The 21,880-nt window shown below is 38.6% G+C and overlaps 2 protein-coding genes across 3 annotated transcripts in view; one reads left to right on the plus strand and one right to left on the minus strand.

The window, feature by feature from the left end:
• Window positions 1-411: 411 nt before the first annotated feature.
• On the minus strand, window positions 412-11,198 carry ENY2 (ENY2 transcription and export complex 2 subunit). 2 transcript variants are annotated; one of them, XM_045453890.1, is made up of 5 exons: window positions 11,096-11,198; window positions 9,570-9,646; window positions 5,686-5,756; window positions 4,274-4,348; window positions 412-1,556 (listed from the first exon to the last, which is right to left on the minus strand). In XM_045453890.1, exons 2-5 carry the CDS (start codon window positions 9,635-9,637, stop codon window positions 1,480-1,482), a joined length of 291 nt encoding a protein of 96 aa, XP_045309846.1. In that variant the 5' UTR covers window positions 9,638-9,646; window positions 11,096-11,198; the 3' UTR covers window positions 412-1,479. The 2 variants fall into 2 exon arrangements, with proteins under 2 accessions (XP_045309846.1, XP_045309845.1); XM_045453889.1 differs by having other exon boundaries at window positions 11,024-11,192.
• A 22-nt stretch (window positions 11,199-11,220) lies between these two features.
• NUDCD1 (NudC domain containing 1) overlaps window positions 11,221-21,880 on the plus strand; it is a 76,366-nt gene continuing 65,706 nt past the window's right edge. The window contains exon 1 of the mRNA XM_045453888.1: window positions 11,221-11,606. Coding sequence (XP_045309844.1) covers window positions 11,489-11,606 — 118 coding nt within the window. The 5' untranslated portion in view covers window positions 11,221-11,488. The remainder of the gene's footprint in view (window positions 11,607-21,880) is intronic.

A 21,880-nucleotide genomic window follows, 5' to 3' on the forward strand; every position in this document is an offset into this window, starting at 1 on the left:
GTGCTATGGTCAAGCTTGAATTTTACTCTGTAAACTAAGAGCCGCTGAGAAATTTCAAGCAGAAAAAAATGATGAGGCTTGACTTTTAGTAAGATCACTTAGGTAATCCTGTGGAAGAGTCATTGGAGGAGGCATGGACAACTAAAATAGGAGCCTACTGCAATTATCAGTCTGACCTAAGGCAGTCAAGAGGGCAGGAAGTGGACAATTTACAACCTTGCTACACAGTGCCCTCCCTCAGCAGCATAAACCTTGACTGAGAACCTGTCTGAAATAGAGAAATCTTGTGCCATACCTCTTACCTTCTGAATTAGTATTTTAATCTGTAGATCTGGGAGGTACCACTCACAGAGATAAGGAACACAGTAAGGGCAGTTATTGGAGGAAAAGAAGTCACTGTCTTAGATGTGGTCAGGTTAAAGTGTTTATGGAACATCCAAGAAAGCTGATCCACAGCAGTTGGGTATTCGGGTCTGGAGGCTGGGTTGAAGTCTGGTTTGGAGATACAATTTACCATTTATCACCAAGTTTATATTTGAAGCCACAGTCCAACCCAAGTGTCCTGGGATTTGCCCAGGAAAAGTGTATCATTAGTCAAGCAGAGGGCCCAGGAGGGAGCACTAAAACACACCATTATTTAAAGTCCCATACAGCAAAAGGTATCCACAAGAAACAGAAGGAACTTCCAGTGTAGGAAAACACAATGTGAGGAGTGGGAAGAAAGTTCCAAGTGGCAGGATGGTCAACATTCTCATTCCAGCAGAGGTCACATAAGAATAGGTAAGAGTCCATTGGATTTGGCAATCTTGATGTCAGAGTAAAGCTACAGGTGGAGATTATTTCCCAGCAAGTTCTTTCTTGACCTTAGTATGTGGGGATGCAATTTAGAGCTTCTGCTCTCAAAGTTCAGATGAGTAGAGTATGTGAGAGGAGCGTGGTATGAAGCCAGTTTGCAAATGTTCTCTCTTCCAATAGGATGGTAAATTCTTTGAGGAATAAGGAAGGCACATAAAGATGATTAAGACCCAGTCCCAACCCTCAGCATTTATAACAAATCAGAAATTAGACATCTGTAGTACAAGATGGGACATGTATTATAAAATATCATAGAGATTCAAAAGAGGAATACACCACATCCAGACAATAGAAGAGCCTGCTTACTTCTCTTCGGTTGTTAGCACAGATATATGCACATACTTAACATTTAAACTGTATTAATTGCTGACTTTTTCAACAAATCTGGCAAATTATTAATAAAGTCCCTTTTATTCGCAAATCCAAGGAAACTTCAAACTCATTCATGAGATATTTATTAAAATAACACATTTAGGGAAAAAAATCAATACAATGTATACATCATTACTGAAAACTGTATACCATCATACAAAAAAGGATTTTATTTTGGGAAATTGATTCCTAATTTATGGCAAGTTTTACTTTCAGAAATAAAACCACAAAACGACACAATCTAATTCAATCTTAAAGGCTGGCATGCTGAGCAAGGAATGTTCTTATTCTTTGTAGGAGCTCCTTCTTTACACTGTCAGGTACCAGGGCTGAAATATAAAAATAAAATAAGAGTAAGAAGATTCCAATTAATATATGTCAATTTGATATTTGATATCTTATTCTCAATTAATAATTTCATGAATAACCCACGTTTCAATAAAGAAATAGGTAAAGATACCTGAAAAAGTATATTTGCAATTCATTATTTGAGTGAACTGTCCAATACCTAACTACACTGCACACCGATGAGAAAACATAAGAAAATTCTTTAAACTAGGAATGGAAAAGGCTTTTTTTAAATACAGAGGTACAGCAGGTTAATAAATTTGGTTTAAATGCAACAGTGACAATTCAAGAAGTTGGTCAAAATCACCATAAACAAAGGCAAAAGACAAAAGTGGGAAAACACTTACAGAATTGGGCTGACCTCTCTACTATATAATTTCTCCAAATTGATAAGAAAAAGATCAGACTAAAAGAAAAACAAGCAAAAGAGATAAAGAAAAGGAGGAACACAGTTCTTGAACACAGAAGGGGTTTAGCCTCATAGTTGAAATGTAAATTAAAACCACATTCAGATACCATGTTTTACCAATCATATTGGCTAAAAACCAAAAGTCGATAGTATCCTGTGCCGGCAAGATTGAGGGAAAACTGGTGCTCTTGTATTAGCTGGTGGGGAATATAAATTGGTACCGCATTTTTGGGCAGCTAATTTGGCAATACTGTAGAAGTAAGTGCACATACTCTCTGACTCAGCAAAGATGCAAAAACTGTGACAGGGGTTACATTTATGGTATTTTTACTTTTTCAATGTTGAACCATGTGACTATTATCTATTCAGAGTATCAAACTAAAAATGAAAAACAAAAAAGCCCTGCTCTTTGAAATTTTCATTACTATTAAATGTCAATACACGAATCTACACTACCATTTTTCCTTTTGTGGCTACTAATAAATAAGGACAATCGGGAATGAACCAGAACTTCTAATGCTACTTGCTTGTATCTAAAGGAAACTAAAAACTTCAGGTACAGTTCAACATTTGTATAGTGAATTCCATAAATAAGTATGCAAGTTAAATAAGACACCTATTCCCCTTGACAAATTGTTTAATTTAAGCCTCTGAGAAATAAAGGCTACATAATTAAGATCACTAGAAATGGGATCAGTAGGTACATTAAACATACTTTAATAAAAATTATGGTGATGGAGACTAGATCAGTCTAGTTGCCTTGGAGTTAGGGATAAGGTGTGACCATAAAAGGATAGCTTGAGGGATAGGGGGTGGTAGTTACGTCAATCTACACATGTGTATAAAATTCATAGCACTGCACACTAAGAAAAAGTCAATTCTACTGTATCTTAAAAAAAGAAAATAAATATTTCTGTTATGAAAGAAGACTAAGAACATAAAAGAAAGGATTTATTTTGACTTCTCTGTTCTGTATTTGTTCATTTTCCAGCAGTGGAGTTATACGGGATTGAAATGTCCAGGATACAAGTGTTGAAAGAGAAGCAAAGGAAATTTCCATCCTGTATAACCAGCTCCTAAATGTTAATAGATTAAACATAAATTACAGACAGAAAATAGAAAAAGAAATTGGAGAAAACGATTTTAAAGTGTAAATTCGTGGGGAGAACAATACATACTGTTTCTTGTTTTGTTTTTCTTTTCCCTGAGACATGCTTGATGAAAAAGTCATGTTTTTTTAGCTGTGAACAGGCCTACAGATGGCTGGAAAGGACGATGGGATTCTGTAGCTCTTTCCCAGCAGATAGTTCAGAGAATTAGTATTCTCTAGCAATAATTTTCAAACTCATTTACTTTTCACACTTAAATTCTTTTCACTATTTCTATGTGAGAAAACAGATAATGAATCATCTAATTTATCTGCTTACACTTAAAATGACCAGAAAAACCCCTTTCTCAAAATAAATGAAAATGACATAGCTGCATCTGAGGTAACAATGTAACTCCTAACTCAGTATTTATTACATATCACCAATGTTAATATATTTCCTCTCCTTCCTTTGCCTTCTGAAAGGAAATAAAGATGTTTGTAGTGTGAATTTTAAATACAGGTTACCCTGAATATGAAGTTTTGAAGCTGCCCAATTCTTAGACAGTTAAGAAGACAGAACTTTTCTTTTTTAAATGTTTATTTATTTATTTATTTATTTTTGAGAGAGACAGCATTAAGTGAGGGAGGGCAGAGAGAGGGAGAGAGAATCCAAAGCAGGCTCCACGCTCAGCACGGAGCCCACAACCGTGAGATCATGACCTGAGCTGAAATTAAGAGTTGGATGCTCAACTCACTGAGTCACCCAGGTGCCCCAGAACTTTACTTATTTTTAAAAAGAAAAACAACAGCAGAGCATTGACTGTGGGGCTAGAGTAAAACTTTGGATTACTGAAATCAGGCCATATCTAATAAAACTTATGAATCCTAGCTTCAGGTAATACTTGACCCTACAAAATCCCATATTTTAAAAACTATCTGTCTTAACAACCATTATGAACTTATGTTTCTATACTGTTTTATAGACTGCAAAAACATTTTATACTTCTCATCATATTTATTACTCAAGACTATGCTAGAGAGGCAGGTAGCAATTATCTTTCCCATTGAGGAAAGTTCAAGTACCCAAATAATTTTAGAAAGGGTATTTTTCCCTGTAAAAAGAAAGAAAAACTGAACCAGCAAGAGAGAAAAAAATCATGTCTTCACACGTTTCCGTCCACAAAATTTGTATTCCTTACCTCTGCCTTTTGGTGTGATTTCAGCCACCAAGTCATCAACAGTAACGTGTTCTAGTCCTTTTTCTTTAATTACCTCTTATGCAAAAGCAAAAAACAAATCATATCATTTAAAATCATTATCTGTAAGAAAGATTTTCATAGAGGAAGGGTTAAGATCATGTTTTTAGAGTGCAGACTGGTCTTTAAAAAAAAAGAGGACACTTCTTTTTTTCTTTTCTATTGAAGATTTAGTTCAACCTTAAACACATTAAGTATTCACCAGACCAAAATCTTAAAAACTTATTCATCTCTCAGCTAAATCACTTGTAACTTAACAAATATAACAGAATGAATTCGAACTGTAAAGTCAAATCTAAAATATGTAAAAAGCTGGAAACTTAGAACTGTACAGATCTTATTTCACTATAATAGCAGTTCCTGAATGTATGGAGGGAGGTAAAAGCTATTATTTGAGTCTAACTTGTAATTTCATATCCCTAAATTAAACTATAGAACAACTCTTTTGTTCATTTCTCTTCTCTAGGCTAGGCCAAAAGAAGAAGAGGGAAAGGAGTTAACATTATTGGAACGCTATGTGCTGGGTGTTTTGCAGCATTTAATATTCACAACAATCTAATGGGCCAGGCATTTTTCCACTTCACAAGTGAGCCTACTGAGGCTTAAAGATTAAATACTCATCCAAACATGAGCTGAAGTCCAGCTGTATTCTCTTCCAGTGAAGGTCTGTATGACCTCAAAGTCTATGCCTTTACTAACTCACCACATTGCCTTCTTAGGATTAATGATATAAATAGTTTCTATTATCATTAATTGTAGAAACAATTGCAATATAATGGGAGTTCATTGAAAATATACAGAATTGCATTATACCAAAGCTGAGCCAGAAAAGGAGGCTCATCTCTTGACATGTATAATTTATCTAGTGGTATCCTCATCAACACCCAGTAACTTAACAAGCTTCCACCCCACATTTTAAAAAATTAGTGTAATTATCTAGGACTTTTGTAGGTAAATTCTTCAAAAAATAATATTGTTAAAGCCAGAGATGTAATTCCTATAAAGTCTGCCAATGATAGTGTTCAATTTGTTATAAAGTTAAAACATTGGAATAATTAATGTTTCACTTTGAGTAGGGACACTGAAAAAAGGCTGGATTCCATACTCTGATGAGAGAGAAAATCTTGCCTCACTTGGTTACAAAAAATACAAAGAAAATTTCTAAAGATTCAGGAATTACATCTACCAAAAGGAGACAAAAGGAGGAAATCATTACTACAAGATTCAATTTTCCGTATGTTTCAAATTATGCTCGGCACTCAACAGATCTTAAAATACTGCCTATGATTTTTCTAGTGAACTCCAAACCAACAAGAACAATGGAATTAGTTTATCTTGTAAATGAAACTGATTACCTTTACAGTGTGCCTTCAACTGGTCCTTCCAGCCACATTCAATTAATTTAGCTCTCAGCAACTCTTTGAGGCTGTTGAAAAAGAAATATTTTCATATTAAACTACAACAATGTACAATATTTTAGATAGGATGTTTGAAGCAAAAGTTCAAACGTTCAATTAAAAATTCCCTGCCTTCTAAACACAAAAACTTTAATTGTGGCCTAATCTTGGTTCTATTACTAATTCTTTGATCTTATGCAAATAATTTAGACTCTGGACCTCATTTTCATCATTATAAAGTTAAATGAAGTGGATGAGGGAGAAGTACTTCTCAAGAAACTCTACTCTCTGGCCTTCTCATACACTTTCTATTCCCCTCCACCAACAGGAATACTGTGAGTCTTGTACAATTTCTAGATAGTTTTAGTTGAACTCGAAGCAGGTGCACCTCAAAATCTTCAAAATCTATTCTTTGACTACAAACTCTTCTCCTTTAGCTCTCTTGCTTCCCCATATTTCTAACCTCAAAAACTTTCCCCTCATTTTTTTCCAACAAGCTTCCAAATTATATACTAAGTATGGTATTTCATTGATTCTAAGCCTGTTTCTCCCCCACATTCCAATAATTCAGTAATTGGTATGCCTGTCATAATTAAAAAAATTTCTTTTAATGTTTATTTATTTTTGAGACAGAGAGAGACAGAGCATGAATGGGGGAGGGTCAGAGAGAAAGGGAGACACAGAATCCGAAACAGGCTCCAGGCTCTGAGCTGTCAGCACAGAGCCCGACACGGGGCTTGAACTCAGGGACCGCGAGATCATGACCTGAGCCGAAGTCGGACGCTTAACCGACTGAGCCACCCAGGCGCCCTATGCCTGTCATAATTTAATTGGCAGAATTTTCTTTTTCCCTACAGGTTAAAAAAAATAATGGTGTGTATTACAACTAACTGCATCATGGGTATAATAAAATATTTCCTATCCTTTTGCCATACCCACTCTTACAAGTCTTCAATCTTTAACCTAAATCATGTCTCAGCTTGAACACGTCATGTCCCAAACCAAACCATTTCTCTTTCAATATTCCTAGACATCCCCTATGTGACAGTTCCATCTTGGTATTTAATTAGGTCTTCCTTTTTTTTTTTTTTTTTTTTTTGTTTATTTATACTTGAGAGAGAGCGAGAGCATGCACACTTGAGCGGTGGAGGGGCAGAGACACACACTCAGAAGCAGGCTCCAGGCTTGAGCTGTCAGCACAGAGCCCAAAGCAGGGCTCACACCGCCGAGCCAAGCCGTGAGATCATGACCTGAGCTGAAGTTGGACGCTTAACGGAAGTTCCTCAGGCTTAACCTGAGCTGAAGTTGGACCTGAGCTGAAGTTGGACGCTTAACCTGAAGTTCCTCAGGCTAGAAAACCTAGGAGCATCTTTCACTCAACTTTGTTAACACCATATGTATAATCCACAGGAGCAATTCCTACTGGTTCCAGTTTTAAATATACACCTACAATCCAAATGTTTTCTTTACCATCTGTGCCATTACTCCCCTAGTCCAAGCCATCTTCTTCTCTTGGACTGGACCACTACCAATGCCCCTAAACTTGTCCCCCTACTCCTTTGCTCATATACTTCGCTCTCCTTCTTCTGCTCAAAATGGCCCAGTGCTTCCCAATTTACTTAGACTAAAATTCCAGTTTTTGTTAGGCTTACTAACCTAACTAGCCTAAATAACCCTCCATGATCTTCCCCCTCCCCAGGTCTCTCTTCTTCCTCTCACTCAATTTACTCAGGCTGATGAAATTCTATGTGCTCCTCAAAAAACCAGGCAAGCTCCTGTCTTAGATCCTTGGCTCTTGAAAGTCCTCCCCATTCACTCATATCCTTCTGATTTCTTACCAGTTAAGCCTTCTTTATTTTTTTGTCTTCAAATACACAACCCATTATTCTCTGCTTTATTTTTCCTCTAGAACTCACCACCATCTACATAAAACAGATGTAGTGTCTGTCTCCTCCCATTAGAATGTAAGCTCCATGAAAGGACAGACTTTATTTTGTTCACTACTGTATCACCAGCACCTTAACAAGACATAGCATATGCTAGAAACTCAGTAACTTTAAGCTGCATGAATGAAGAGACAAATAAACAATAATAAATAATCCCCTTTACACATTACTGCCAATACTATCGTCTCAGTTCCCCAAGGCACCATTCTGGATGTCTTCTTCCTCATTTCTCATATTGAGGACTGCTGATTTTACTTTAAAAATTTTTAAGTTCTTATTTCCATTTTTGCTGTTTTTCATTTTTAATCTGATATAACCTGCTAACACATTCTTCTATAATGTATCTCTAGCCCTTTAAGGCTATCCTCACATTGCCAGAATAGTATTCCTAAAGAGCAAATGTGATGTAGTCATCCCCTTTCTTAGAATCTTTTAACTTCTCCCCCCACCCAAGGATAAAGTCAGATGTTTTTGCAAACCCATCACCCATTTTCCTGCCCTTTCTTTGACACCACTCTCAGTGTAATAAATCTGTGCAGGGTTCCAGCAATGGAAATGAGACCCAGGCAAGGCTGATCATAACTGGCCTATGTACCTAAGTAAGATGGTAATCAAGCCAGGTACTTTGCTGGAACTACTAGAAGAAAGGTAGTCTGAGCCAGAGGGATGTGAATCCTGAACTGCTGATCTCTGCCACCTTGTGGGTAGTCTGCTTAAGAATAAAGCCAACACAGAGGAAAAGAGAGCTGAGAAAGAAAAAGAAAAACATATTCTTGGTAACAATTTTTGAGTGCTTGGACCCAGTGGAGCCTGAAGTAATTTCAAGCTCTTGACTTTTTAGTTAGATGAGCTTATATATTTCCACTGATTAAGCAAGTTTTTGAGTTCACTTTCTACCATTTACAAATGAAAGAATTCTGACTTATACCAAATCTACCCCTCCTGTCTACTGTTCCAGCAATATCACTTTCATACTTTACCTGCCAGCTTTAATTTTACAGTTCCTCAGAACATTATTATGTTGTAACAAATCTCTGTGACTTTGCACATTCTGTTCCATGTTCCTTGAATGTCTTCTCTGCTTTACTGGCTGGAAGAACTGCTAATCTTTCTCCCAGAACTGAAATACCTCTTATACTACTCTAACTGATTACTTTAAGCCCCAAGTACAGTTGAAAGATCTCTCCTCTTCCTTAAATATATTTCTCTTATGCAATTTTTCACCCTACTTCTGGAAGCCTTTCTTGATTCCTGAGCCTCTGCTTAGTACTTCTACACCTGTTCATTCTTCAAATATTTACCTGGTCAGTTATGTGCTAGGCATAATGCTGGGGATACAATGGTAGTTCTACTGTCAAGGAACTGAGAATATACTGGAGGACACAAATAAGCAAAGCAGGTGGTTATAATACAATGTGATTAAATGCTAGGATAGAACAAGGCATCTTGGACTTCAGGGATTCCTGTAAGAGATGATATTTAAATTAAGACCTGAAAGATGAGCTAGAAGTAAAGATCAGGGAAGAAGAATGTCTCAGAGAGTAAGAACAGCACAGCTGCTCTGAGATTAATAGTTTGGTAACTGAAACTGGTTCTATCATATTATCTCCCTATTAAAAACTGTAGTAATCTGGGTATATTTTCTTCTCTGTTAGATGATACATTCTTTGACAGTCATTTCTTGTTCATCTTTTTAGAGAACTCATTTTCGTTTAAGTCATGCAATACTGAACAGCCCTATTTTTTATGGATGTTAGGAATTGAAACTTGATAATCTCAATTTTCTGTAATTCCTTCCATTGACATCAGTTTGCTCCTTGATATTAGATTCTTACATTAAAATAACTGTAACTTAAAGATGTTAAATGTAATTTATTAACACAATCCATTGCTTACCGTTCTCTTTCTCCAGTTTCTATCAACTTTTGGTTAATCGCTGCTCTCATCTGCGCATCTTTGTTCATCTTGCTAACCTGAACATCAACATGTATTTTCAGATACAGAACACCCACAAAGCATTTTCTTCTAAATCCTCTAGGTAAGCATCCCATTTAACATTTAACATTCTATCAATGAAGGAGTGATAAATTTCAACATTGTGTTAACAATGTCATTACTCTTAATATCGTTTACTGCATCCCAATAAGTCATACTGATTAACTCACAATTTTCTTCCCCCATATACCCTTTATTAATGAGTCCTTAGATAATAATAATTATTGTCACATTTATGAAACACTTATGTGCCCAGTACTGGGTTAACACATTGGGGCTTTTTTTTAACCTCATTTAATTCCCAAAACTTATATTTTTATGTATGAATTATTAACATAATTTGTATTTTACAATTGAGAAAACTGAGGCACAAAGATAGAAAGTGGTGAAGGCAGGATTTGAACTCAGGTACTCTGACCCGAGAAGCCCCCAAACACTTTAACAGCACATCATAACTGACTGCTAATAATTTCTGCACTTTACCTGCATTCAAAATTTCTGGGAAGCCATGTAACCTAAATACCAATAAAAGATCAAGTACTGTTGGTGAAAAATAAAATTTCCAGATTAGGTTCTAAGTGCTTTACTTTTCACTAGGATGCACCCAGAAATACAACTCTCAAACTAGCTCCAAGTATGTGTTTGTGTATGCTCTTCATCAAAGCTGAAAACAAATCTCGAACTAATTCCCAACACAGAAAATTCTCAATTTTCAGTTAAAAAAAAAAAAAAAAGGTAGAAGAAGGTTAGAATGTAAAAACTTGGAATACAGTAACATTACTGCACTTAATCTGTCACTAACTCGGGACTACTTTTGTTGTCTCCCATCTTCGCCTATGTGAAAACTCAGGCTGGCAATGAGTTTTGAGTTGGGAAAAAAAATATTTTTTGAGTGGAACAGGAAAAAGGAGGGGTTGAGAAAGGACTTAGTAATGTTTGCTTATGTCGTTGGAGGCTAACATTTTCAAAATAACTCTAAGGTCTAGTCGGTACCATTCCTAGAATATTGAACTTGATCTCGCCTTGGCCCCTAAAAAACGGATAGTGACCTTGGACAAGTCAATTCTTAAAGGCCTCAGTTTTCTCACTGGTAAAACAAGGGCGCTAGGGGAATCCCTCCCAGTTCAGACATTCTTTGGGAAAATAGAATAGGGCGGAGACAGCGGGAGAGGCGGGAGGGGAGGAGCCAGAAAACAAAGCGTGGACTGGCTTCAGGCCAACTCCGGTTGCACGCCCTGTCGGAGAGCCCTACAGGCCCGCGAGCGCGGGTCGGGGAAGCTAACGAAAGACAGCACATCGAAAGGAGCCTGGGCTGGGCCCGGGTCCCGGCCCTGAGGACCACGGGCATAGCTCACCACCATCACCGCGGGCGAGGGCCGTCCCTTCCCAGCGACGAAATGACCCTTGCGCTGACGACCGTTACCTACCACACTCTTCGGCTGCCCGGACTTAGACCCTCAGTAGCTCGGGCACCTAAGCACACAGAAAGCTAAAACACGCATTTCCGGGGCGGGGTCTCGCCACCCTGCCTATAAATGTGAGAATTTAACCAGCGCGGGCCGCCTCCTGGTAGCTCAGCCCTCTGGGTAAGAAAGTCCATACCTTGCAGTCGTGCGGGCGTTAAGTCTCCGAAAGACTACATAGCCCGGCATGCAACAGAGTCAACTTTCGCGTGGACACTACATTTCCCAGACGGCGCCCCACACCGCAGTGTTTTCTGGGATGGGAACCACGCCGCCTGCGAGCCTCGGTGCTACGAGCGAAGCGCGGACCTTTCAACAAGAGCTTTATTAATTTTCACGCTGCGACCTAGGAAGGCTATGGAGGTGGCTGCTAATTGCTCTCTGCGCGTGAAGAGACCTCTGTTGGATCCCCGCTTCGAGGGTTACAAGCTCTCCCTCGAGCCGCTGCCCTGTTACCAGCTGGAGCTTGACGCAGGTGGGAAGCGGCGGCGACCCCCGGCACTCTCCCCACTTTCGGCTGCTGGCAGCCGGACCCTTTCCTCATTTTCTTCCTTTCTGTCTTGGGCAAGCAAGGCGACCGGGGCCTTCCGTATATCCCGTCGGGCTAGCGTGGACCGGGGATGGCCGCCTCTGGAGAGGGAAGCCCATCCCGGAACCCAGTGGGAGTCTCCTTCGCCTGGCTCGGCCCGAGTTCCAGGGTCCGTCACGCAACTGCTGCCTGGCCTCTGGGCGCTTGTCCGTCCCTGGCCTGGGCCCCGCTTTCGCTCTCTAGCATCCTCGGTAACCGTGTGCGTTGAGAAGCCACACCTTGGAGGACCTCCCAGATGGCGGAGATTCATTTCTTAGAAACTCCATTGCAATTCAGAGCATTTTCAGTTGCATAGGTGCTGTCAGTTTAAGGACACTATCTTAGAGAATATCTCTAGGAAATTTTGAGGAAACGTTTAGTACCTACACTTCTATTTGTGTGTATTTGAGGCTGACCAAAATATTCATCCTTGTTCTTAGAACGTAATGAATGGTATTTTCGTTAAAGATAAAGGGCCCAGAGATTTGTATTTTTAACACACCTCAACTGATTCTGATGCGTGTTGAGTGCATCACACTTTGAGAAATACTGATCTAGACTTAATAAATTTTATCAGATAAGTGTTTATTAATTGATTTATAAAATTCAGAAACCTCTATCAAGACCTTGTTTTATGTTACCTGCTGATATTATCAAGATAAATGAGGTACAGTCTGTAACATAAAAGTGCAGTTGGATACTTGGGAAGAAAAATATAAACAGATAAATTTAGAGCAGTCTGATAAGGCAGTGATCTGGTTATGTACAGAACACAATGTTAGTACTTAAGTATCTTTCCAAACCAGCCTGGAGATCTGGGAAAGCTTCCTGGAGAAGTTGATATCTAAGTTGAGTTTTTAAGAATAGGTAAGGGTTGACAGGTAAGATAAAATGAGCTTGGTTTTTCTTTTCATTCCCTTCCTTTCCTTCTCCCACCCTGTGTCAGTAAATGGTACCATCATGTTTAATTTATGCATGAAAAGGCCACCCAAAACTCAGTGCTCAAAAGAGTAAGCAGTTATTGTTGCTCACAGGTCTGTAAGTTAGGTAGGTGGTTCTTCTAGTCGTGGTTTGGGCTTATTCCTGCATTTTTGTTCAGCTATGCATCTGCTTTGTCGCTCTGCTCTTGGCTGGACTTCCTCATATGTTTGGGGGTTCTCTGGCTATAGATTGGTATAGGATTATTTCAGATGGCTTCTACTTAGTTAGGTTTTCTCCATGTGGTCTCATTCTTTAGCAGGCTTTTTACTCCAAGAGAAAACCAGCAGTGCACAGGCACTTTTATAAGCTGCTGCCAGGAAAAAGTTTGCTCTTGTCCCATTCGTCAAAGCAAGTCATATCATCAAGCCTTAAAGTCAGTATAGCAAACTCATAGCAAAGACAGAGAGGCATAAAAAATTGGAACTATTAGTGCAAGTCTACATAATTGCTTATATTGGAGTCATGAAGTATTTTATCCCCTTGTTCAGTCTGTCAGCAAGTACAGTCAGCTCAAGATTTGACTTCTTGCCTCCACCCTTGTCCAAATCAGTTATTTTTTACCTTAACTATAGTAGCTTATTGACTAGCTTTCCTGCCATTTCATTCTCCTTCATTCCATTCTCTGTAAAGCAGTATTATCATAGTTTTTAATTCTATATTTATTTGATATCTTTTTCCTCCACTGGACTGTGACTCCATGAAGATAATGTTTCTCTTTTCTTCACTACTGTATCCCTAACGCTTAAGATTATAGGTACTCAATAAATTGAATGAGTGAGGAAAAGAAGTTGTTATTGAGGTCACTCCATTCCTGAGAAAGCGTGAGTAAAAAAGGGAAAGAGTAATTGGGTTTTGTGTAGGACACTGCTGCAGTCCTGTATTGCTGGAGGAAAAAATCTGGGGAGTGAGAGATGAGTTAGAAAGATAGATGAGGGCACTGTTTGTTTTGTGGACTTTGCACCTCTGGTGTGTCTAAGTCAGTATTTCTTTTCATGGGCTTTTACAATTAAAAATAAAGTTCAGGGGGCGTCTGGGTGGCTCAGTCGGTTGAGCGTCCAACTTCAGCTCAGGTCATGATCTCACGGTACCTGAGTTTGGGCCCCACGTCGGGCTCTGTGCTGACAGCTCAGGGCCTGGAGCCTGCTTCGGATTCTGTGTCTCCCTCTCTTTCTGCTCCTCCCCTGCTCACACTCTGTCTCTCTCTCTCTCTCTCTCTCTCTCTCTCAAAAATGAATGAAGATTAAAAAAAAAAATAGATAAAAATAAAGTTCAGCTGTCAAAGGTTTGCCAACTTTTTAATTTGCTAAGTGGAGATGTTTCTTTTGTTTGTTTCAAGTGTTTATTTAAATTCTAGTGTAATATTGGTTTCAGGAGTAGAATTTAGTGATTCATCACTTACATGTCACCCAGTGTTCATCACAAGTGCCCTCCTCAATACCCATCTTCCATCTAGCCCATCCCTCCCATCCACCCCCCCCCCACCCCAATCAACCCTTAGTTTGTTCTCTATAGTTAAAAATCTCTTATGGTTTGTCCCCCTCTTTTCCCCCCTCTTCCCATGTTATCTGTTTTGTTTCTTAAATTCCACATATGAGTGAAATGGTATGGTATTTGTCTTCCTCTGACTGACTTGTTTAGCTTAGCATAATACGTCCTAAGTGGAGATGTTTCTTAAACACGGTGATGTCCTCACCCATTCTTTCATAAGTAAAAGGATATTTGAACATCAAGAAAACAGGAAGCAAACTCTCACAATAGTCCTCTAAATTGAATACATTAACTTTATTAACGAGTTCCTAAGTTGTCATTGTTTTTCCTTTTTTCACCATTTTTGGTATTGGAATCTGTGTTTGGGATGCACAATTGGAGGTGGTGATGAGCTGCCATTTAGGGTTTTAAGAATAGAAAGCAGATAGATTTAGAGATTGAGTGGTTTACTCTTAGCATCTGTGGAGGCTGGGGGCTCCTGGGTTGCTCAGTCAGTTAAGCATCTGACTTTGGCTCAGGTCATGATTGCGTGGTTCGTGGGTTCGAGCCTCGTGTCGGGCTCTGCTGACAGCTTAGAGCCCGGAGCCTGCTTCTGATTCTGTGTCTCCCTCTCTGTCTGCTCCTTTCCTGCTTGTGCTGTGTCTCTCTCTGTTTCTCAAAAAATAAAATAAAATGTTTAAAAAAAAAAAAAAAGAGGATCTGTGGCAGCTGAATTTGGGAGATTGGAGGAATAGAGGCAGGGAGACCAGTTTGGAGGCTTTTGCCATAGTTTATGTGAGGGGCTTGCATTAAGAATTACTACCTGATGGGGTACCTGCATGGCTCAGTGTGTTAAACATCCAACTTCTGCTCAGATCATGATCTCATGGTTTGTGGATTTGAGCCCCGCATCGGGCTCTGTGCTGACAGCTCAGAGCCTGGAGCCTGCTTCAGATTCTGTGTCTCCCTGTTTCTCTGCTCCTGCCCCACTTATGCTCTGTATCTGTCTCTCTCTCTCAAAAAAAATGAATAAATATTTAAAAATAAAAAAGAATTACTACCTGAGAATGATGATGAAGAGGTTAATTCTTTTATTTTTATTTATTTATTTTTTTAAGTTTATTTATTTTGAGAGGGACAGAGATAGCGTGAGTGGGGGAGGGGCACAGAGAGAGAGAGAGAGAGAACAAGAGAGAAAGAGAGAGGCAGAGAATTCCAAGCAGGCTCTGCACTGTCAGCACAGAGCCTGCATGGGGCTCAAACCCATGAAACCTTCAGGGTTGAACCTGAGCCAAAATGATGAGTCGGACGCTTAACCAACTGAGCCACCCAGGTGCCCTGAGATTAGTTTGTTTAAAAATTGTCATTTCTGGAGATGGTGAGGTATGATTGAGGAGCTCCTCTTGGCAACTTGATTTCTTTTATACTACCCAAGGAGTTTACATTATTTCAGCAAAAACATTAGTGGACGGTGTGTGAAGCTTTGCATTTAGAATGTGAGGTTGAAGATGTGCTCTCATCTTGAGGAGTTTTAGTACTGGCTCATTTTTATTCTCTTATTTTAAATAATACTAGCAAATTGTTCTAAAGTTCCCTTTGCTATATAAACAGTACAAACTGTCAGTTTGTGTTTTTCTTTTTCTCCCCAAATTTTATTTATTTTGAAAGAGAGAGAGAGCATGAGCAGGGGAGGGGCAGAGAGAGAGAGAGAGAGAGAGAGAGAATCGCAAGCAGGCTCCATGCTGTCAGCACAGAGCCAAACACAGGCTTGATGAGATGAACCCATGAGATCATGGCCTGAGCTGAGATCAAGAGTCGGGCACTTAAGTGACTGAGCCACTCAGGCATTCCAGTTTGTGTTTTTCTATGCTAAAGAACAAGCAAAAAGTTTTATAAAGTTTATTTATTTGAGAGAGAGCATGAGTGGGGGGAGGGAGAGAGAGAATCCCAAGCAAGCTCTGCGATGCCAGCACAGAGCCCAACTTGGGGCTTGACTCATCAAACGGTGAGATCATGACCTGAGCTGAAACCAAGAGTCGGATGCTTAACCGACTGACCACCCAGACCCCCCTCTAGGCATCTATTTTATACAGATCTTCCTCTACTTAAAATGGGCACTTCCTGTGCCCTTCTGTTACTAGCACTCTGTTCCTCCACATACCCCTTCAGTCCCTAAGCAACTGCTGCTAGTTCTCTGTTACTATAAATTAGTGTGAATTTTCTAGAGTTTTATATACATGGAATTACACAGTATGTATTCTTTTTTGTCTTGTTTCTTTTACTCAGCATAATTACTTTTACCTCGTGCCTGCGTAAGAGAAGGATATTGAAATCTCTGACTGTGATTGTAGATTTTTCTTTTTTCTTGCAGTTCTGTTCATTTTTACTTCATATATTTTGAAGCTCTGTTGTGTTGCATAAACGCTATTGATTATTATGTCCTCACTCCAGCTCTTTTGCTAAATATTACCATAATGTGTGTATTTGTTTCCACCTTTTAACTTTTAACCTTTTGTGTTTTAGTATCTAACGCGTATTTCTTACTGGCAGAAATAGTTGGGTCTTGTTTCTTTATTCAACCTGACAATCTCTACCTTTTCATTATGCTGTTTATATTTGATGTGATTATTGCTTTTTTTTAGTTTGATCTTTCATCTTGCTAGTGGCATTGTTTATATTATCTACTCTGAGAAAATGGAATTTTCCTTTTTTTTTTTTTTTTTCATTTTGTCCATTTCCATTTTTCTTCCTTCTTTTGGGTTGAGTATTTTCTTTTTTTTTTTCTTTTCTAAAATTTTTTAAATGTTTATTTCTTTTTGAGAGAGAGACAGAACACAAGCAGGGGAGGTGCAGAGAGAGAGACACACACACAGAATCAGAAGCAGGCTCCAGGTTCTGAGCTGTCAGCACAGAGCTGGACACAGGGCTTGAACTCACCAGCTGTGAGATCATGAGCTAAGCCCAAGTCAGACACTTAACTGACTGAGCCACCCAGGCGCCCCTGGGTTGAGTATTTTCTTAAGAATTCATTGTTATCACATTTCTTGGTTTACTAGCTATCGCTCTTTGTATTTTACTAGTTGCTTTAGAGTTAATGGTATACATCTTTAAAGATTTTTTTAAATGTTTATTTATTTTTGAGAGATAGAGTGCAAGTCAGGGAGGAGCAAAGAGAAAGAGAGACAGAGAGTCTCAAGCAGGCTCTGTGCTGCCAGTGCAGAGCCCAATGTGGGGCTCAAACTCATGAGTCTGAGATCAGCACCTGAGTGGAAACCAAGAGTCAGATGCTTAACTAACTAAGCCATCCAGGTGCCCCAATATAATACATCTTTAATTTACTGCATGGTATGTTCAAATGATGTTACACTTTGCTCATAATACAAGACCCTAAAATAGTATACTTCTGTTTCTTTCCTCCTGGCCTTTATGCTATTGAATTTGTATTTTCAAAAGACATTTTGCCATGTGTAGGATTCTAGGTTTATACCTTTTCTTCTTTCAGTACATTTGACCCTTGAATAATGTAGGTTTGAAATATGCAGGTCCATTTATATGTGGATTTTTTTCAGTAAATATAGTGGAGGACTGTAACTGTGTTTTCCCTATGATTTTCTTAATAGTATTTTTTTTCTAGCTTATTTTAAGACCACAGTATATACTGCATATACAGAATATGTGTTAACTGTGCTATTGGTAAGATTTCTGGTCAACAGAAGGCTATTAGTAGTTAAGTTTATGGGGAGTCAGGAAGTTATATGTGGATTTTCGAGGTGCTAGGGTCAGTGCCCCTTACCCATGTCATTCAAAAGTCAAATGTACTTTAAAGATGTTGCCCCACTCTCTTCTAGCTTTTATTGGTTCTGATGAGAAAGCTGGTGTTTTCCCATCTTTATTCTTTTATATATGACATGTATTTTTTCTCTTTTGCATTGCTTTTGAGCAGTTTGATTACATTACCTTGCTGTGGTTTTTTTTTTCTTCATGTGCTTTTGAGTTTGTTGGTCTGTCTAGATCCGTGGGTTTATAGTTTTCAAGTTTATAAAATGTCCAGCCATTATTTTTTTTTCAGTTTTTTTTCTTCCTCTTCTTTATTTTAAGGAATCCAATTGCCCATTTGTATCTTTTATTTTTATTTTTTTGAAATTTATTTTTGAGAGAGAGAGAGAGAGAGAACACAGGGAAGGGGCATAGAGGGGGGGAGAGAGAGAATCTCAAGCAAGCTCTGGGCTAACAGCACAGAGCCTGACACAGGGATTGATCCCATGAATTGTGACATCCTGACTGAGCTGAGATTGAGAGTCAGACGTTTAACCGACAAAGCCACCCACGCACCCCCAGTTGCCCATTTTTAGATTGCTGGAAATTGACCCCAGGTTATCAGTGCTCTTGATTTTTGTGTGTTTTTTGCATTCTTTTTTTTCCTCTACTTTATTTTGGATAATTTCTATTTTCATGCCTTTAGCTTCACTGTTGTTTTGCAGTGTCTGATTTGTTGTTATTCTCATCATGTGTATTTTTCATCATAGATGTTGTAGTTTTCATCTTTTACATTTTTCACGTCTGTTTTTAATGTATGGAATGTACATTTTACATCTTTTTTGTCTTTGTTGTTTTGGACAATGGAATGTACTTTAATATAATAACTCAGTGTTCTATTCTGCTAATTATAACTTATGTATCAGTTATGTTGAGCTTCTGTTGATTGATTATTCTCTTCATTGTGTTTTTTTTTTTTTTTTTCCTCTTTGCCGAGTAACATTTGGACACTAGAAATTGTGAATTTTACCTTGTTGGCTGGAGAATAGATTTATATTCTTCTAAATCTTCTTGAACTTGATTCTGGGTTACAGTTGAGTTACTGGAAACATTAATTTCATTTAGTCTTTTTAATGATTTGTTACACTGGTCTGGAGCAATGCTCAGTCAAGGGCTAATTATTCCCCACTACTGAGACAGTACTTTTCTGTGTATTCTACCCATTATCCCGTGAATTAGGTGTTTTCTCCATTCTACCTGTTGGTAACAGTCACAGTTCCGAGCCTTGTGTGAGTGCCCAAAACTTCTCTCTAATTCTAGAAGAGGTAGAAGAGAATGGAATAATAAGCAACCATGTGAGAATTAACCTTGGACAGAAGAAGAGAAACAGGAAAATCACACTTCTCTTTCTTCATATGTACCATATAACAAGTATGGTACTTGTTTAGAATACCATTTACATGTGTGAAACTTTTTTTTTAACGTTTATTTTTGAGACAGAGAGAGACAGAGCATGAACAGGGGAGGGGCAGAGAGAGGGAGACACAGAATCTGAAACAGGCTCCAGGCTCTGGGCTGTCAGCACAGAGCCCAACGCGGGGCTCAAACCCACGGACCGTGAGATCATGACCTGAGCCGAAGTCGGACGCTTAACCGACTAAGCCACCCAGGCGCCCCACCATTTACATGTTTAAAGTTAAGCTTGTTACTAATTTCATAGGACAAGTGTTATTGATTTTCATTACAGATGAGGAGATGGGGTGGAAAGGCTAGTAACTTAATAAAGCTACTTGACACTGGCAAATCAGACTCCAAAGCTCATGCCTTTTCTAATGATCTATGGGCTATTTCTTCAGGGGAGGGAGAATAGAAGCCGGTGAAGATTTAGGCTATAGTTGGACTAAAGGAAGAAAAGAGCTATGTCACCATTGGATTTATGTAGAGTTTACTGTAAAATTGATATCTGCTCTTAGGGTGGAAAATATGGGGAAGAGTAGTAGATGACTGTGTTAATTTTTGCAGAAACATTGTATAAAATAGGTTAGTGGGAACAATGCTCTGAATTCTATTTCTGCTGTGTTCCATAAATCTTGCTTCAGAATTCATAATACAGACTTGCACAGTAGTTACAGTTTTAGTTTTGCTCTCTACAGTTTCAGTTACCCATGTCAACTGCAGTGTAGAAGCAGAGACGATCCTCCTTCTGACATACTGTCAGAAGATCAGCAGTAGCCTAACACTATATCACAGTGCCTGTGTCATTCACATCACTTCATCTGATCATACAGGCATGTTATCATCTCAAGTCATCACAAGAAGAAGGGTGAGTACAGTACAATAAGATATTTTGAGAGAGACCACATTCATGTAGCTTTTATGATAGTATACTGTTACAATTGCTTTATTTTATTATTAGTTATTGTTAATTTCTGACTAGGCCTAATTTACAAATTAAACTTTATTATTCGTATGTATGTATAGGAAAAAACAATATATATAGGGATCAGTATCTGATTTTAAGCATCCACTGGGGATCTTAGGACGTATGCCTTGCAGATAAGGGGAGTGGGCTGGGGGCGCTACTGTACTCTTTTTTTTTTTTTTTCTTTTTTTTTTGCATTTTTATCTTTTTTTATACACAAATAGCAAACTCAGTAAGTAACTTGGCCAGAAGACTTAATTCATTGGGTGTGATTAAAAGATAAATAATCTAAGAAGTGACCTCCGTAAGTTAACATTTAATGTTCTTTGCCTTTACCCCTGCTTTTTTAAAAGTACTATACTTTTCTTCTATCGGTATTAGAATGAATCATATTTAATTGGGTCAAAAGAGTTGAATATTGGCAATTTCATATGGTTCAATGTAGTAGTGTATTTTGAAAGGACAAGAAGCAGTAATTGTAACCATTGTTAACACCATTACAAGGATCATGTCTGTTTTATACTTACTAGTGTTATATCCACTGCCAAGCACAGTACACATAGTAGACATTCAATACATAATTTATGAATGAGAAATACAGGTTTTTGAGGTTTCATACAGGTTTTGTAAGAAATTTAGGTAAAGATGGGGCCCCTGGGTGGCTCAGTCGATTGGGTGCCTGACTTTGGCTCGGGTCATGATCTCACAGTCTGTGAGTTCAAGCCCCACGTTGGGCTCTATGCTGACAGCTCAGAGCCTGGAGCCTGCTTCAGACTCTGTCCCTCTCTCTCTGCCCCTCCCCCGCTCTCACTGTGTGTCTCAAAAATAAAATAAAAACATAAAAAAAAAAAAAATTTAGGTAAAGATTAAGGGAAATTTTCTTCTTGTCAGGCCCTAAGTTCTTTTTAAAAGACTGAAAGAGAAGGAATTTTTAGCAAAGCTCTTTTATTTCTAATGCAAGATAATAATAAATAATAAAATTTTTACTACTCTGGCCTCTTAGCCTTCTGTTAAAGAGGTTCCCCTTCTTCCACCATTTCCACGAACCCAGCAGAGATTTAATACTCCTTGCTTTCCCCCTCCTTTCTTGGGAGGCTTTCCACTGCTTTTGCCTTTCAATTACTCTGCCTCTCCTTTTATAAACTCAAGGTGGTTGACATGAAAAATGCACTGATAACTTCACCTTTCTCATTTGAGGCCAGAGATGCGGCTTTTTTCTGTACACTAACAGCTTTTACAAACTATTAAGTATGTAATATGCCCAATCCTCATTTCTGTGTCCAAATAACTTACATAAATTATCTTGTCAGAATGCAACAACAAAAGACTTAGACTATATCATAGTCATCTAATAATAGTTTTCCAGATCCTTATGTTCACAGATGAGAGGTTGTAATAAGGCAGAGGGCTAAGAAGCCTCTTGTTTGGGATTGCCCGGGGGCTTTGGCACAAATATGAAGTAAATGTATTTGTCGTGTCATTGTCTAGTATTACTGCTTTGGGCCATTATTTTACCATGTACATTTCTTGCAGTATTGAGTTTCATCCACACAGT

The sequence above is a fragment of the Leopardus geoffroyi genome, chromosome C3 (genome assembly GCF_018350155.1).
Source record: "Leopardus geoffroyi isolate Oge1 chromosome C3, O.geoffroyi_Oge1_pat1.0, whole genome shotgun sequence".
Classification (NCBI taxonomy): domain Eukaryota; kingdom Metazoa; phylum Chordata; class Mammalia; order Carnivora; family Felidae; genus Leopardus; species Leopardus geoffroyi.

Coding starts and splice junctions, on each gene's coding strand:
- ENY2 (XM_045453889.1), bottom strand. Junction 5,757..9,569: donor GAAACTGGAGAAAGAGAACG/GTAAGCAATGGA, acceptor CTTTTTCAACAG/CCTCAAAGAGTTGCTGAGAG. Junction 1,557..4,273: donor AATCACACCAAAAGGCAGAG/GTAAGGAATACA, acceptor TTTATATTTCAG/CCCTGGTACCTGACAGTGTA.